We start from the raw sequence: 19,086 nt of genomic DNA, 5'->3' as shown, positions 1-19,086 counted from the left end.
TATTTGTGATTTATCTTTACTTAAAATACCTTTCAATTTGTAAAGCATCTTATATTCTTGAAGGTCATCAATTGGATTTTCTCACTGTGTCAACAATGCAAGCCTTTGAATTCCTTTTAAATTGCGATAAGCATCAATGAGGATGGTAATTTCATTACAAAATCTATCTCAGTGTGTCTCTCCATCTAACATCACTGAGTCATTTTGAATTTTGTACAATTTCCATGTGAATTTATTTATTCCGTTGTTGATTCAATTGCGCTGACGCTTAAAAGACATTTCGTCACATGAGATGAAGAAGCAACATTACCTCGCAAGTTGACAAAATTCTTACATTTGCAGCATTTCTTCATTTATTCAAATTCCGGTGCCACTAAAATTGCAGTCTAGTTGAAAGAAAATTGAAAGAAATGAAAAAAATTAAAGAAATATGGGATTTTCATTGCCCCTTTTCATACATTAACGTAATTTTGATGAGAAAACTTCTCGCGACTTCCCATAACTTCCACTTCACGCCATCAACGGTACATTATTTTCTCGGTGTGTTCTTCCTCAACCATCTTCTTTTATTTTACTTTTTTTTTTATTATTTCTTTAGTTTTGCCCAGATGCAAGAAGCGCAGCACTCTCGTGGCGCTCAAAGTGGAGGCTCTTCAACTTTTCTATATAGACACACATAAAACCCCCATCCAATACATCGCGCATTTGAATCTCGCACTCCTTTTTCCACTCTATCGCATTTATTTCTCCATTTTATTGCTTATAATTTATTTATTTACGATGCTCCCCGCACTGATGAAGAGAGAAGAAATTTCTCTCAATATGGACATGTGGATTCTTCAGCATTTTGCTATATAAAACACGGTATAGAATATTACTTTGCAAAAGTAATCAATATAATTCTTTTGCAATAAAAATTAAAAATTTCCCGCCTATTTTAATACATATTTATTTTTGAAAGCTCCATATATTGTGCATAAAGTCCTTTAGAACGTAAAAGCGGTTAAAAAACAAATTTTTTTACCTCTTAATTGCACTCAATGATGCCAATGAGTCATACACTGTGGGCCAATAAACCCCATAAATTACTTTAAACAACATCGATGGGACTATTTGGGTAAAGAAAGGTGGGAAGAAAAATTTATTAACACCAAAGATATATTTCATATCAAAATACCGTTCTTTCAACTTTAATCACTTTTCCTATTGCGAAGATGCGAATGATTTATTTTGCCTTCGATTTGAGAAGAATCCACAAGACGTGCTGGAATGGAAAATCCGCTAAAGATTGGTAATTTATATAAAGAAAGAGATGTGGATTTAAATAGAATTTTTAGTAATTTTTTTTTGAGTGTTTTTTTTTTCAATGATTTTTGTATGAAAAGGAGCTTATGCGTCTTTATATGGGGTAGATCTCTTTTCGAAGATACAATTGAGATACGCGTAATCTTGTAGGGGGTTTAAACAGAATAAGGAAATTGTTAAAATTTCCAAATTTTCCACTAAGATCATCTGGAAAGATCTGATAAAGATTTTTTTGCTCAACACTTTGAGGATCGTTGGTTTTAACCTCAAAATTACCCTCAAAATTTGACTTAAATTTTTCTCACGAAAAGAAAAAGTTTTATTAAATTTTCTTTTGACGAACGAATTCTTTGACGATTTTAAAATTGAATTGGCCACGGTGTCCAGAAAATGCGAAAAATCCTTAAAGTGTTAAAAATGAAAATAATAACATCACAATCATAGTCTGTTTAATTGAATGAAACATTAAAATATTTTGTTAAAATTCAATTTATGCTTTGAAGGATATAAAAAATCACAATAATGACGTCACAATTTAAAGGAGACTATCCAGCTATATATGGGAGTTGTAGTTACAGAAAAACGAATAAACTCCTTTTGAAACTATTTGTAATATTTTCCGACAATTTTTAAAGTATATTTCCAATCCTTTTTGCGCTTTTTGCGTAATTTCACGCAGAATTTCTTACAGTGTTTGCGCTCGCTTTTTTTTTGGCTCTTTTCACATTTACTTTGCGAACTTTTTCACACACACAAAATAAGATTTTTGATGAATTTATTTGGTGTGGTTTGTTGATTTCTTGGTGGCACGCATCGGACACCCAATTGCTAAGTGAGTGTGGAATGCAGATGGATTTTCTTTTTCTTCCACCAAGTGTTACGGAGAAGATGTAAAAAAAAGAGTGGCTTTTCGCTTTTTTTTTACGATGCTATACCATTATGGAGGCATTACTTCTTTAATTAATCTCTCTTGCTTGACCATCTGATTGTTTTTTTTTTCATAAAAAGAAAAACCATTGAATTTGCATTGAAGAAGACCGCCTTATTTAATTTATTATTTGTTAATTGGATTGGTGAAAGAAGTTATGGGGGTCAAAGAGATTCATTCTCATCAATTTGCTCTAGAATTCTTTTTTTTTCTTTCTTTCTTTCTCCTATCCCGCTTCCCGCCAATATCAAAAACTTTAAACCAATACTTCGCAGTGAGTCTTCTCACGGAAACTGTTCACAAGAGATCGTGATGATGGTTTCTTTTCTTTAAGTTTATTTCTTTCTTAAGAGCATCATCTCGTTTTTCCTTATACAACCCAATGTACAATATCCATTGAGAGGCAATATTTGATTGATTTATGTCAGTCTTGGCGAAAAATTATACCTCTCTATGGGGTTTAGCTTCTTGTGAACATGACACAATGGATTAGATAAAAATTATTTTCGTCGTAATTAGAATTATGGGGAAGCTCCTGCTTCTTATTTTTTCCCCTTCTTCATCATCTTCTTCCTAAAACATAGCACGTCTTCACCTAAAGAGTAGTTGCTGATGCACGAAGAAGAATAGATCTCTATGTGAATGGAGAAAACTAATGAATTGCTGCGGCGTTTGAGATGTTGTGGAATCCGACTCCATCGTGGTATACCTAACTGTCTTTTACGCATTTTTTAACCATTTTTGTCATGGCTATTTGTTCACCCAAGCAAAAGCAATAATTTATTGGGGAATATGTGAAAAAGAAGAATCCAAAATGCTCAACAAGACATCGGGAATCTCTTATGAGGAATATTGTATTTTATTGTTTTTCTCTGCGCACATGCAAAAAATTGCGGGGGCATATCAATGGATTAGTTTCTTGAATTGTTAATTTGACAATCAGCAATCTTCGCCTCCGGAAAATCAATTTCAATCCATAATTTACAATTTCTTGCGAGCGATTAACCTCTTTGATTGGGGGCTAAAGAGAATATCTATAGACAAAATACTAATAGATATTTCTTCTATAAAATTGGAAAGAAAAGAGAGAATAAATTTACAACCAGGCGTCTCCACTTAACTCTGAGGATCAGGTTTTTAGTGAAGATTTTCACTAAAAAATTAATTTAAGGAAAAATCCCTAACAGCCTGATTTTTAGGATATTTCTTAAATGTTCATATTCTTTCCTTGGCTACGTCTTTGTCACTGAATAATGTAAAGTTATTATTATTTCTGCTCCAGAGACTCAATGAAAGCTCTAAAATCCACAAACTTATAATGGCAATTAGGGGTAGATTCTGATAAAAGTCTTTTCTTATATTACAATTCGTCAACTATATGATTTTTAGTATTCTGAGTAAAATATTATAAGATTATTTTACATTTTATTTGTTGCTCTAGTCGGGGTTTTAACCCTTGGAGGATTTTGCTGGCCACGATGGCCAATTCAATGTTTTTAAATCGTCTGAGAAGTTAAGTCTATTTAACACTTCGCTATAAATTTTATATCTGTGTTTAGAGAATTTTAAATACTTCAAGTTTGTCAAAAGAATTTGAAAAAATATTTTCTTTGTGAGAGAAAATTAGAGTTAAAGTTTTGAGGTTAGAATCATTGATCCTCCAAGGATTAAAGGAAAATTCTTTTTCAGAGCTCTTAAAAGATCTTTCTGAATTTTCTGGAACAATAAATTCTTTGTTTTTCTTTTATAGAACAACAACAGAACGATTTAAAAAAAAACATCAACTGTAAAAATCTTACAACTACCTTTAAGTTTTTAGAAAGAAAAAGAAAAGATTTTTATCAGAATCAACCCCTAAACACCCCTTCTTAACTTTTAAATGTTTTTCCGTGTCGAAAGAGATAATTTTTCTTACAATTTATCATTGATTTTCTTCTACAAATTATCTTTTGTTAAAACAACTATTTCTTGGAATCATAAATGCATTTAAATTGTAAAAATTAGCATTAGCCAGTGGAGGCGCCTGGTGAACATGACGCATGAGAAAATCTTGCAAGAAAATTCATCTTCATCAAAATTCAATTTCTATTTTGTCTGCAATCTTCTACAAACCGCGTACGATTTATGGGCAAATCTTTGCAATTTCTCCCCTCAAAAGAATCTTTTCTTGCGAATTGCTTTAACCAAATTTCAAAATAAATTTCCGCATGATCTCTTCCACTATATCCCTTCATTGCAGCTCTTGGGCTACCACACATGCGTGGCAATCGCGGATCAAAGTGCATAACGAAGACATAACAGAGATTGAAGAAAAAAACACAACAAATTCACGTGAAGTCAGGAGAAAAGTGAGAAGGAGGAAAGATAAGAAAAAAAGTGAAGAAAAATGTATATCTTCCCAATTGGATCTCATGGTGAGTGTTGAGTGTGCGTGAAGAAGTGGCGCAGTGATTATGAGAGTCGGTGGGGTGGATAAATCACAGAGGATCAACTGATTGATTGTGGAGGAATCTCTTTCTTGCATCAAAGTGAGGTGAAGTGAGGAAAAAATCAAACCTCTGTGAGCCACTGCTAGTCACTAAGGCCCCGCAGCGAAGAGAGTCAATATGCCATCGGGATTCCGTCCAAATGGAATTGCTTCTGCTGCACATACACCAAATGGCCATCTCAGTGAGTTTTATTAACCATCTTCCTATGCTAAACTTGATGGATATTTAGATTGAAGATAAACTTTACCCGAAGAAGTTTTTCTTTTCAACGCCTCTCTATTTAATGCAAACGAGTGAAGCCTTGAATTTTCCAGGATAGGATCAGGATTTTATCCAAGAAAAATTTATTAAAAAAAATGAGTTTATTTTTTTTTTGTTAATGAAACACCTTATTTTCCTATGTTGTAGGGCATATGATCTATTCCTTTCAACTCTGTTATCTCACAACATATTCTCACACCTTTTCCTTTGAAAAATTCTTAAGAATAACCAAAAAAAAAACATTAAACTACGATCTTCAAAGGAAAATATGTGATGTGTGTGAGGTAGGCATAATTATTTCAAATTAACAGACAATTTTGGTAAAATTATAATGAAATTTACATTAGCTTTTCTTTACCATTCCGCCTCCCATACGCAGTGATCTCGTATTAATATTTTTTTTGTACGTATACCTACATTCTTCATTCGAATTTTGATTGATCCCCTATTGTGGATAGAAAATGATCGCGAGAGTTAATTAACTTTCAAGGAGGGCAAAATCGAAAATTTCTTGTGGTTTTTTTTTGTTGCTGAATAAATTTTCTGCTAATTGAGATGAATTGTCCGTGCGCTTTGTCCTCACACGTGAATTTCCATTGAGGGATTTTCATTCGTGCAATTTTTTTCCCAAGTATGGAGGTGGATATGAATGGCAAAATTGCGCATGAACGGCAAAGTACTAACGCAGATTAATTATGCACAGTGAGGAGAAAACGTCATTATAGGACGTGATCTCTCGCACAAGTCAGTCATATAGACACAAGTTGGGAGGCTAATATTAAATTTAATGATGTTGGTTGTTGTTCCAACTTCTCTAGTTGAGAAAATGGCCATAGATAGGTAAAGATTCACGGCGCGGAAGAGTTGAGAGAACCGGTTTAATGCTCCACCAGAATGGCTTCTTCATCTCCACCCAAAGAACATAAATAGGTACTATGCCACCATATATATACGTTTTGCTATTTATTATTAAATAGGATGAAAGTTAAAAACAATTTTCGCGTTCTTTTCTTTTTAAAATCAAACAGCCGCGCGACTATTTTTCGCAAATTGTGCAGATGGGAAGACAAACAAGCATTTTGTTCTTCCTAAATGGCCATTGAGGTGGCTTAATTGAGAAGCATACGCACTATACAGGTACCACATGTACATATTTGGGCATATTAAACTAACTGTGCAGTTAAGTAATCTTATGTGAAGAGGATTTAAAATATTTGGTCTTCTTGACATGATCCACTATGAGGGAGATTAAGAATTCTAAACAGGAAAAATCTTCAAGGGAAAGAACACGATGTTTGTATTCCAGAATTTCAGAGGAGATTTATGAAGTTTATGAATTTAATTGTATTTTTAATAAACGCAAAAAAAATTCTAAAAGCCAATTTATTCATTAGAACAACTATTGCGCTTCCCAAGTAGGGGAACCTGGGGCTAAAAGTTTTTTTTTTTGAGAAAAACATTTTCTTGATTTCCCTGAAAATATTTCAGTTTTCCCGTGACAACTATCTTATAGAAAATTTTCTGGTCTAAAACTTTGTCTCAGACGATTATTTTCTAACTCAACGGGAAAATGCATTTTCAGTCCATTTTCCGAACCCTTGCACTTTTAACTTATTGCCCCTTATTGTACAAGCCGAATATATGTATTAATTTTCAAACAAACGTTGTTGAGGGATGTCCTGTCCATTCATTAAGGTAAGATTTTACCTATTCTTTCAAAAATCATAATTTTTTCAAAACTTTTCTTTCTCTTTAAGGAAAAGACTTATTATAAAAAAGATTTATTATTAAATGGCGTAAGGGATTTGCCTCCAGGCATGATTCAATCGCGTTGATAGGTACTGTCTTTTCAAATAGCAAGGATAAAAAGGAATTTTTAAAAATTCAACTTTATGCTGAAGTCGTTCGGAAACCCATTGCAGATATTTTATGGAATTAAATAATGCATCAGTTTTGTCTTTAAAATATATATTTTTAGATTATCCTGGAAACGTCAAGATCGAAGAATATTTCGAAAGAAAATGTGATAAAGCTTTCTTCATTTACGATTCTATGAGTTGTAAAAGAAATAAAAAAAATGTGATATGTATAAAGAAAATTTATTTATTTGAAATGCAGAAAATGATGGAAAAGTATACGGACAATGAAAAGTAAAGGATTTTTTTATCGCCAACATTTGTTTATTACAATATTGTGATTAATTGATTGTAGCAGTTTTTTTTAGGTGAATTTTGTATTCATCCCCTTCTCAAGACCAATGTCTTATTTGAGCTCAAAGGGATGCACAAAAACTATTTTTAGTTCAATCAGTTCGCTAGATTGATCGCGGTCCTGAAAGGGTTAAACAATCCTACACATGTCGTTTCGAAGATTTTATTCCCTCTTCATCAGGCAGTTAAAATAAACGGAAAAACTTTATCACAAATTACAAAAAAATGAAACTAATCACAGAGTGTGGAACGATGCTCAATTTAACGGCTTTGAATTCAGTAAAAAAAATTAATATTGATTTTAATTTAATCAGGAAATTCGTATATTTCCCAGCACTTTTCCGGAAAATTACCATATTTTCCTTTAATCTTCAACAATGATTTACAATAATTAAAAAACTAAAATCGGTTAACAACTTAGAGATTAACTCCATGTATGATGAATAAGACTCTTTTTCAAATGATTCTTTTCTGGGGCATTAACAGGTACAAAAGAATAAACAAAAAAAAAGAAATAATATTAAAGATTCAATGCAGTGATCTTTGGAGCATGGACCCAGTAGTACCTACATGTTGAATCATTAAAAGGAATTTTCCTTTCGATGCTGCGTGTTGTGATCACTTGCAGTAGTTGAGAGTGAAGTCATTGTAGTCACAATGTTAGATATGGATTATTATTTCTCTTGTATTTTATAGCAAGTGAATCTCTTTAGCAATATTTATCGTACATATAGGAGGGCATTTTTCCTTTTGCTCTTTCGCCCAGTGGTTGTGTGCAGAAAAGCCAAGTGGTTTAGACATGAAATTGCTCCACAACACGCCATTTAGAGGCACACGTTTTGTATTGTAGGTAATACCTTGCTTGAGATCGCGCTCCACCAGCAGCGGTATTTAGTGGGATAATCTAGCTCTAGAAGAGAAAAGTCTTATATAGACTACAACGATGTGGTGTTGTGTGTGCACCAAATTGGGGCGCACAAGTCCACCAGAGTGAGGTGAGGTGGAGAAAGAATGTGTATAAATTGGTAACATCGTGCAAGAAATGTCACACTCAAAACCTTTTGAACCTCACAAATGGTGAGAGAATGCTCACAAGATGATGGTGGTGTGCACCATGGCGAGGAGCTTTCGCATTTCAATTTAATATGACATCTCCACGCTTGGGTGTGGAAGATGGAAAAGCGAGTGAATCAAACAAATTGGCTGGCGGTGCTTATCGCCAATTTAGATCACAAAAACCCCGCGATATTGCCGTTCGATCGCCTCATTTTCCCATGGATGATGATCATCACATAATTTGTTAGCTCTAGATGCATATTAATTGACATTGTGGCGGACTTAATATTTAATATATAGAGCCACTCTCACATCCTGTGATTAAATTGTCATTAAATTGTGAGCTATTGAAGTTAAAAAAAAATCTTTTAAACTCATTTTCTTTCATTTCAAACCCGAACAAAATGTGAAAAGTGATGCGAAAAACTTGCAACAATTTCCCTCACATAATCTGCCACACACGGCAACTTTCTTGTGTGGCCAATTAGGAATAGGCAAGATATGATGAAAAATTTGTTGCAAAAGAGGAGAAAAGGCCATGGTGGAGATGCAATTTTGTGCTGTACAGGAGAAACTACCACACTGCATTTTCTCGCACATTTCAACCAGAAGGCATCAATTTTCCAAGTGTTCATGTTCTCAAATGATCATCTTTATTGTGCATTTATTTTGTTGGTGGTTCAATTATCACTCCTCGCCCTCTTCCATCCACCACCACAACGTTGCCGGCACTTTGCACGGCGAAATGCTCAAATTGTATATACTTTTCAGAGGTAAAATTGTGCAAAATACGGGAAATTATAACCACGATAATCTCCTTTTCCGTGAGCAAATTTACCTTTATCTCTCCTTCTTTGGCACTTCTTTGTCTCTTTCAATTCAATCACTATACATATTTATGCGGAGGATCATACGGTTTTTTGCATTCGATCGTGTGATGAAGATTAGCTGAGTTTTTTTTTTGAAACTTCTCTAACTGAAAATTACTTTCATAAGATTTGATTCTTGAAGATTGCATGCTAAAAAAATTAAATGTCTGAATGCTTTAACAACAGAAATGTAGGTTACGGACTCTTTGAAGAATATTTTGTCTTAAAACAGCGTAACAAAGTTTTTTTTTAATACCTAATGTAGTTTTTCCATGAATAATGCCTTCCCGAAATGACCGCATGCATATCAACAAAATATTATTAAAAGTTTCTGTTGTTTGGTGTGCATTGCACTAAATCATTAATTTTGCCACACGAATCACGTTTTAGTTGTAAATTATGTCTCCCCCAAGGCTTCTATAAATATGGAAAGCAATGGGAAATTGCCATCAATTTTTGTGGAAATTTCCAAGTGATTTGACAAAGGAATTTATCGTGGAAGAAAAAATGAATAGAGCTTTGCTGTTTACCCTTCTTGCTCTTGGAGCTGCTGTTGTGCTTCAGATGTTTGGTAAGAAATATTTTATTCTTTGGTGTTTTAATTTGTAAAATTCTATTCTAAATAATTTAAATTTAAATTAAATTAAATTCGAAAGGAGCTTGAAAATTAAAAAGAAAAGGTCGTAATCAGCGACCAAGAAATCCTTGAAATTTCACGAATTTCTTCTGAAATTTCAATGATTTCAGGTATCTCTTAGTCGCTGAATACAACCCAATGTGTCTCAAGTAGCTCGTCTGAATTTTAATAATCTTAATCAGTTTCTTTTAACTTGTGATTAATGTAAAAATTGCTTTACCTCTATATATAAATTCTTAACAATACAACCCCAGGCTCAAGGAATTTATTCAATTTGAAGCTCTTATTTTTTCTCAATTCAAATTTAAGTCTAAATGTTTTTTCTTGAGTATCGAATATCAAATAATGTCACGAGAACCTCAAAATGAATAAACTCCTTTCCTAAAAAGAAAAAGTGGTGCTTAGTTTTTCTGGCTGCTTTTCCAAGTTTCCTTACATTTTCTAAAAAACGTTCGTTATATAAAATAGTTCTTCAAATAATTGTTTTTTCTTCAAATTTTAGGATCATTCCCTCAAGCATCAGCTGTTCCAATTGATGGTCTTTCCGGCTATGGTATGATTGCCCTTTTCTTTAATATTTTGGTATTGAATTGTCTTAGTCATTGTATTTTTCTATTTATAGTTTCAACAGTTACTGCAGTTGCTCAAGGTGTAACTGGTGGAGGTAAAAAATAAATTTCAGAGTAAATGAAATATTTTGCCAACCAATCAGCCCGACCACAGCGTGATGAAGGAGGATGAATTATTGCAATTTATTTCAATTTGTCTTACTTATAAAAAATAAATAAATAAAAAGTAATTCAATTGAGAAAAAAATCTTTTTCAATGGGCAATAAAAAGTCTTTTTGAAAATTATTCTGCTGACTTTAAATTTAATTTTAATTATTAGGTACCTCACAGCACGTAAGGAATTATTAAATTAATACTAATTGGTTTAATTGATCCTTCTCTTTTGTGGAAATTATTCCAATATTTTGCGCATACCTGTGAAGAATCCTTCATAAACTTATGCTTTTCCATAGAACGTCTCTAACGGATTCCCCATAAATATCCCATATATGTGTATATGTATGTACATCTTATGAGCAACATGCCCTTCACAACAGGTTCTCTCTTGCATAATGCCACCGCGATCGCGATCTGCAGCACTGTTCCTCCTCTTTAGCATCCACCACACACCAAAAAGGTGGAAATAAGTGTACGTATACGGCAAAAGGTGTGACAAGGTGGAAAAGAGTGTGTTGTAGAAGGAAGAGCCAAACAGATGGGAATATTAAATATTACGGTAATAGTTGAATGGCACGTCGCACGCATCATTCAGTGGGGCACTTGTGTGATCACACCATAAGAATATTTTCCAATGCAACATAAAAGCCATGTGTACAAATCAATTCGCCTATAACTCTTGTGCACACACCAGCCAGATGCATTCCCCACAGGGCGAGCGAGAAGGTATAAATCACTTCATGACCATGTCTTGTGCGCGCAGCTGATCTAAAGTGGATGGGTATAGATTATTTTATCCCATTCAAATTGGGAAAGGTCTTTTGTTGTGTGAAATGTAGACACATCACCATACCAGATAGCTCAATTATTTTTCATGAATTTCCTTCTTAAAGAATATTTTACTATTTAAAGCATTTATATGACACGAATAAAGGTGAATAGACTCCTTTATTTTATTATATTCTCAAAATACTAAAAGTATTTATTTTTCTTATGAAAAATTCCGTGATTCGCGTGGCAATTTTATGACTAAACTCAATATTTAACTAACAAAGCTATATCTTCGATGGTTTCCTTTAGCAATGTTGCCAAGACAATCCCAAATATTTCAAGAATTCCACCCAGTCGCCAATTGCAATTAATTAGGGAAAAAAGGAGCGACACACAATCAGCACGCTCATAGATGGTCAACAATGTTCACATGAATGCCATGAATTTTATACTTCTTCTCGGCTGCTAAAGACTTCACAAATCAATTGCGATTTGTCTGCGGGAGGAGAAAATATTCGATATGTTTGAGTGTCACCGAAGGCACGATGGGAAGCAAAGTGGATTATAGAGATATGTAGTGTAGTGTGCATAAGAATATATTTGTGGGGGGGAAACAATTAACGAGAAGTGCTTGGGCACATAGCAAGGTGAAGTAACTATGGATGGACGTAAAATTGTTAAAATTTTCAGGAAAATCTGACTCAAAAATTTGGTTAAGAAATTAGCTCAAATTCACAGTGAAAAGTTCTTTCCTATGAAGAATTAAATAATTTAGAGAAATTTTTATATCTTTTTATCTACATAGCCCTATTTTATTCGTTAAAAATGAGAAATCAGTATTTCTTTCTCATATGAAGATAGCCTTGTCCAAGAGAATTGATTTTAAAGGAGTTTATTCATCGGTATATGAAAAACTTTCCCATTGGTAGACAAATTTTGATTCACATTAGTTTTTATGGAATCAAAAAAGAAAAGGAAATTATCAAGAAACTCTATTTTTGATTGAGATCACATGGAAGAAAACCGGCTAAGATTGGCCAAAAATGCAACAAATTACGTCACCGTTTTACATTTTTTTTAACCGATGCGGTGTCTTTTCTTTTTCAATCATCTAAAAGCTAATGTGGGTTAAAATTGTTCTACGTATGATGAAGTTTTTCTCTTCCCGATGAATAAACTCTTTTAAAGCGTTTTTATATGTTTTTTCACATTGTAAATCTAAGTAGAGGGGTAGATTGTGATATAAATCTTTTCTTTTATTTTCTTACAGTTTGTCAAATATAAGATTTTTGGTATTCTGGAAGAAATCTTAAAGATTCTGACACTTTATTTTTGTATCTTTAATTAAATTTTTGAAGAAAAATTATTTTCCAGGGCTCTTTAAAAATCTTTCTGACTATTTTCTGGAACAACATTTTTTTTTAGAACGACAATAGAAAGATTTAAACACATCAACTGTCAAAATCTTACAATAACTTTTAAATTGTTAAAAACGAAAAGAAAAGATTTTTATTCTTTTTATTAGAATTGACCTTAGAGTTACAAAAATTCTAAAAAAAAGTAACTAAACTTTGTATGTATGTAGACAAACATGAGGGGAATGATATTTCTTGGGGAATTCTTCTGTCTTAAATGCTTCACGAAGTATTGAGCGAGGAGATAAGACAAAATGTTCCTTTTGTGCATTCCGCATGTATTGAGAATAAAGGTGATTTTTGTCAATAATCTCTATTTGCCTTCTTCCCGCAGTCATTAACATTTCTTTGATGGTTCGTTTTTTTTGTTTCTTTGTAGAGCACCTCCGTATTCTCTTGTACATAGTCCCGGTGCGCGCGGTGTTCAATTGAATCAAAGTTAAAATAGTAATGCGCCGACATAGAGAAGTTTGCCGATAGGGAATGAAAATGTCTGGTTGTTGCGGGACTTGATGGGTGAGGGTGGAAAATAGAACAGAATTTCCTCCCGGGAAATGTGTCATGTACAAATCTCTTTAAATTCTTCGTAGTTTTATCATAAACTTTTCCGTGTCATGGGAAAAGTTCTTCACGTAGTGTCTGTCCTATTGACTCAATGAGACAGAAGAACAAGTTGAAAAAAAAAGAAGAAAAGAAGGTGAGCAGACGAAGAATGAAGTGCACCACCAATATATAGGGAACAATTAAAATAGAGAGAAAAAAATAAAAGAAATCAGTAGGAATTCTCTCAACTTCTGCCAAGAAAAGATGAAGAAGTTGAAGGTAAAAACAGTTACGCACCTAGTAAACACCTCATTCTCTGTGCACCAATCTATGCCCATTCTTCTTCACTTCAAGCTTGCCCCAAATGGATGCACACACAGCATTGCGCTAAGAAGTTAATTGTTCTTGCACATCAACATGCTTTTCAAACCTCATTAGCACAAAATGCCAAATACATTCACATGGAAGTCCAAAAAAAAAAAACAACGAAGAAGAAAAGAAAAAAATAGAACCATGGAGAATTCTTCACTCACGTGAGATGGAATAATTTTGCACAGAAAAGAGGTTTGAAGACTAACAACAACAACAAAAATTATAAATATTCCTTATCTGGCCAAACATCGAGTTAACAAGAGTGAATCACCTCCTTTTCACTGTTGCATCGCACACATCAGTCGCTCATGGTGAACAATAACTGTTGAATTTGTGAATTTCAACACGGGATTTTATGTTTTTACCTGGGAAATTAGAAGCATATTACATCAATTCGGCTACACTGTCACCTCTTGGACGGTTTACTCTTGCACATGATACTTTTCTCTTTTTTCGTAGTGAGCAATGTCGTGCAGAAAGGGGGCTAACAAGTTGGTTAAATTAAGAAAGAAATATCTTAACTTTGAAAAATTTAAGGCAGATAGCCGAGAGGTTCTAGAAGCACATCTTGAGCTATTAGCGAGTAGAGAAGGTTCGAATCGCGTCAGAGTCAAGCAGAATATCCCTTTTTTCCTTCGATTTTCTCTCTTTATCTCCTTCAAAATATTTCCTAATGCTCTCTCCCTTTGAAATTTCAAGTTAAATAATCAGATAAATGTCAGAAAGACATTTGGGCTAAATAGCTTTAGGACTCCCTTTCTGTAACACCCACAGAAGGGCTTAAATTTAAATCACAAAATATTATTGAGACTTCCTCTAAAGGGAAAGAAAATAATCCATTTAGGAATTCTCGGAGAATTTCTTCTCCATCACACCTCATTTCTTTACAAAAAAAAAAGAACATTTACAACCTCACGAATTATTCACCCCGTGCTGTGTTGAGTTTATTCACATTGAATTGTGAGAGCGCGCGATTTTAATACCAATATCACATTTACGGAAGCTCATAAATATCATATTTCCTGTCGAATGTTCACACTCATGGAGATTTATGTTGGCACAACAAGAAAGAAAGAAAAAAAGCCCAAACAAACCCAAAGGAGGTGCTATGGGACAGTTGAAATTCTCTCAATTGTCTGTTATTTTCTTCGGACCATTTAGTAATTACAATGAGCACAAACACGTGAACTCCACCTGAGATCAGAAAACTTATTGAAATGGACAATGGTTCAGGGCTTTTAACATGAAAGTCTTTCGACAAAGAAGTATTTCAATGTTTGAGAGAGATTTTTAAAGTCTTTTACGTAATTTTGAGGGTAAACAAAAATGAATAGACTCCTTTTGGTCAAATGTTTGGTTTAGAATTTGATTATTTCTAGCTGGAAGTCTTCTTTTTTTATTTTTATCCAAGAATCCTTCTTTTTTTTCTACTCTTCACGGAATTTGCAAGAAAACTTAAAGAAAATGCCTCTGAAACACTTCTCAGGGAGAGTTGTAGAATTTACTTCACCTGAAGATATTAAGTAAAAATCGAAAGAATCACAGCTAAAAGGTACAATTCCCGTTTGAAAATCAGATTGTGGGTGTGCAAATGAAAAGTATACCTCACTTTTCATTTTATTTTTGGCACTAAATACGATTGCCTAGCACGAAAGACTTTAGGTGCGAGTGAGAGATTGCGGGTGCAATGAAGTTTTTATATACCTTTATGTATAAGGGCAAAACTAACTGATAGAATATCTCTCAACAATTTTATTCCATATGTAATGAATAAAATAGGAAAAGAAAAGCAAGTTGATTTTCTGAAAACGTTTGTAGAATAAAAGATGGGAGTTGGGGGGATATTAAAAATTCTCAATCGTTTCTTTTTTGCCTTTGAAACTCACCTGAGAGTTTATGCTGGGAGGAAAATATAAACTTTGGGAGCTGTTGTTGGGGAGATTTGCCTCATTGATTGGTACAAAATGTTGAATAATTTCAATTTCACACAGAACAACGTGAAAGAGAAGAAAATAATATTATTGAAAACGGGGCTCACAGCGTGGCTTTTGGTAAAGAATCTCCGCGGTGAGACACCTCGTGGAAACACCGTTATCGCACACAGGTAAATTACTTTTCAAAATAGGCATTTATAAGATCGGCCACTTAGCACTTTGCTTGGGTATCTTATTTTATATACATATATATGGTAGTTATCTACATATGTTTGCCTCTATATGTATGCTGAAAAGAAAAATGCGCGCGAGAGAATTTTTCATGAAATCCAACTTCCAAGCTTTTGCAACATCTTTGACCAAACAGAATAAAAGTCTTTTTTAATGGGGAATTTTATGGGGTGTGTATACCTCATTCCCCATATATATTGTGACCGTGTGTGCAATCCCCTATTGGAAAATGTCACGATGTAACATTCCATGCGATTTTGCAAAAAGTAACCAAGAATGGATGGAAATGTGTTTATATGCACGAGGATTGGGTTTATATGATTGTAAATAAACACCAATAAATGCCAATTTGAAGTCAATAGAGAATTTTAGTGTCTTCTTATCTCAAAAACTGTTCAGAAACTCACCTTGAAAAGTTCTCAATACACCAATAATAATAAATTTATTATATCTCTGAGCTTTTACCTTCATTTCATGATGTGACTGATAAATGAGTTTGTTAGAGACGGTTGGAATTCGAATTTAGAGCTATGTATTGTGGTAAACTTCATGTAGACGCCTTGAAATTGATAAGAAAAAAGATGGAGAAAATTAGAAAAAGCTTTGTTCTCCATGTTGAATTGTAAGTTAGAAAAATTTAGAAAAGAAAACAAAATTAATTTAAAGGTGAAAAACATCGATAAAAGTCGGTATAAAGTGGAAAATTGAGATGAAAAAGAAACTGCTAAATTGAGGTTAGAATTTCCTTTTTGATTTACAACAAATAAGAAACAAACATGCTGAAACTAAAGACAGATAGACCATAAGGATTACAGATTAATCCATTAAATATTTCTCTAAATATTGATCAAACCTCTCTCAATTTCATCTCAAACTTCTTATTTTCAGCTAAATTTGATTTAATTGGGAAAGTATTGATCAATTTTTGCGCAATTTTCGCCTTAAAAATAAAAAGATTGCCGTAATACCGCTAAGAAAAAATCTTTTCGCCTTTTGATCAAACTTGGATCAATTTTTAAGCGTTCCATTTTTTTAATATCTTGTTTAAAAAAATGATCAAATATTGGACAAATTTTGTTCAATTTTTGGGTTACTTTTGAGTCCAATAAAAAAGAATAATATCTGAAAATTGAAAGAAAAAAAAACTTTTAACGTCTCTTTGTGAAATTTTCATCAAATTGCGTTATTTTCAAAATTAGAATGAATATTAATTAAAATGCAAAAATTTCCCCGTGTAGTGAATGCGTGACATTATAAAGTATTTAGCATTAACATGTAGGTATGCTACGAAATACGAATGGTAAAGAAAGCGCAAGAAGCGTCAAAAATTAATCTCACAGACAAATCTCTTTCTAATTGAATCAGCATGGTATATCCCGCGAGTTCACGATGTGCCCTTTCTCATCATAAAGTGAATGTGCGTAAAATTTATCGAGCACAATAATATTGTTGGTTTTCGAGCAATTAACTGCTTCTCTTCCGCCATGGAGATGAGCTTCTCTATCGCTGGAGCGCAACGAAATATTCTCTCTCTCTTATGGTTGTTTTTTTTTGCATTATTTAGATACATATAATATGTAATTTCTTTTTGGCGCAAAAATTTAAATGATAAATGTTTGCTAAGCAAAACACGCGCTTTAAATTTTTATAGCTCTGCTATGTGTGTTTGTAATTTGAATATTATAAGAGGAGAGGAATGATTGATTTTTGGGCCAGATTATTGATTCTTCCTGTGTTGTGTGATGGTGATGATGGGAAAAATTCTTCACATACAAATTGATTTTTTTAACACATTTCCTTTGCGTGATGAAGGCAATTAATAAGGAGAAAAAAAAGTACATTGATGGCTTTTAACCCTGGTGTGTGGTAATCTGATTGAGATCATCGACAAACGCGGCATACAGTCAAAATAAATCGCTACGATTAGTCAACCAACGAAGATGTTGATGATTAACAAAAAGAAATGAAATGGTGTGAAAACACTTTGATGATGATGGAGAGTGAGAGGTAATGTTTAGCCATAAGCTATATACAACACAGAAAATAAAGAGATATGGATTAAATTGCAGGAAAAACGACTGTCTCTTCGTAGAATTTTCATGTTGGATAATTAGAAAGAACACCATCCAAAGAGAGATTCCTATCTTATATAACAACGATTGTGTTCATGAATTTCTCGTGTCTCTTCAGTGTCTTTCGTGTGCTCAAAAGAACAAAATGAACTTGAGGAGGGAATTCAGAATAAAAAAAAACTAAAGAAACTAGTCTGAGGGAATCCTCTCTAATGTAACACTTGTTTCTCATCGCGCTTCACAAAAATCACGAAAGAACTTTTTTTTCTTCCTCTTTTCTTCGTTAAAACATAAAAAATGCAAACATTTATTTAAATGTTTTGATGTGTGTCTTGATCAATTATGCAGATCACAATCATGTGCGGGAAAACAGCACTTTGCTCGAGTGTTTGCAATTATCATGGCTAAAAATGAAAATTATTCCATTTTTATTGCGCAAGAGATTGTCTCGTATAAGAGATGATGTGTCTCCAAATTCCCACGCGGGCTTTTTAGCATGTGTACGAGGTATCTCGCTTGATGGTTCTTATTGTTTCACATGCTATATTTTAATCAGGGAATTTCTTCTTGGACTTTACTCTATGAAAAATTTCCATTAATTACATTTTTATTTCGAAGAAAAAGGAGTTTATTCATTATGAGACCTTCATCATGAAATTATGTAAAATAAACACGAAAGGCAAGGAAATTCTTGTAGTGCCCCAAAGATGTTTTAATTTGATATTCTCTATATCTAAGGTAAAGTTAAAGGTCATGTGACAATTGCTCAATGACGTCATAAATCATAAGAAGCTTAAGCTCGTCAAAGTTCTACAGAATCTAATCAAGAAAAATCAATTGGTATGGGAATAAGATTTCAATTTTTCTTGTGGATCAACTAGGAGAGATATGTTATAAAATGCAAAAGTCCCGCCTATTTAATCTCATTTTTCCATCAAATGAAGTATATGCATCAATGCTTCAACTGAAGAAGATACCGAAAGTTTCAGTTGGGGAAAGTATGCTTTTTTAAGTAATGTAAAAGGACCTACACCCTCATTAAGAATTTACCTTGAAATACATAAAACATATGCATTATGCATATACATTGTACATATGTATTTGTAAATAATTATCATAAATGTTTCGATACGTTAATTTTTTTCAAGATAAAAAATTATCAATTATGATGATTTTATGAATGTTTTATGAATTTTATCTCCAAAGCAAACCAAAGCACTGAAGCATATGCTTTATACATTTTAACTAACAATAAAATTACAAGAAG

General features: G+C 33.1%; 1 protein-coding gene and 1 long non-coding RNA gene across 4 annotated transcripts in view; both read left to right on the top strand.

Moving 5' to 3' along the window:
* Positions 1-19,086, top strand: part of LOC129795951 (calpain-A-like) — a 41,343-nt gene that overhangs the window by 1,322 nt on the left and 20,935 nt on the right. For all 3 annotated transcript variants that reach the window (XM_055837529.1, XM_055837528.1, XM_055837527.1), the window contains exon 2: positions 4,473-4,903. In XM_055837529.1, the coding sequence (XP_055693504.1) occupies positions 4,840-4,903 (64 nt within the window). In that variant the 5' untranslated portion in view covers positions 4,473-4,839. The remainder of the gene's footprint in view (positions 1-4,472; positions 4,904-19,086) is intronic.
* On the top strand, positions 9,564-10,571 carry LOC129795954 (uncharacterized). Its single transcript, XR_008751167.1, has 3 exons — positions 9,564-9,689; positions 10,258-10,308; positions 10,378-10,571. It is a non-coding gene; the product is annotated as an uncharacterized LOC129795954 (long non-coding RNA).

The sequence above is a fragment of the Lutzomyia longipalpis genome, chromosome 4 (assembly GCF_024334085.1).
Source record: "Lutzomyia longipalpis isolate SR_M1_2022 chromosome 4, ASM2433408v1".
NCBI classification, from domain to species: Eukaryota; Metazoa; Arthropoda; class Insecta; order Diptera; family Psychodidae; genus Lutzomyia; species Lutzomyia longipalpis.
This window is presented reverse-complemented; position numbering and strand designations above follow the sequence as displayed.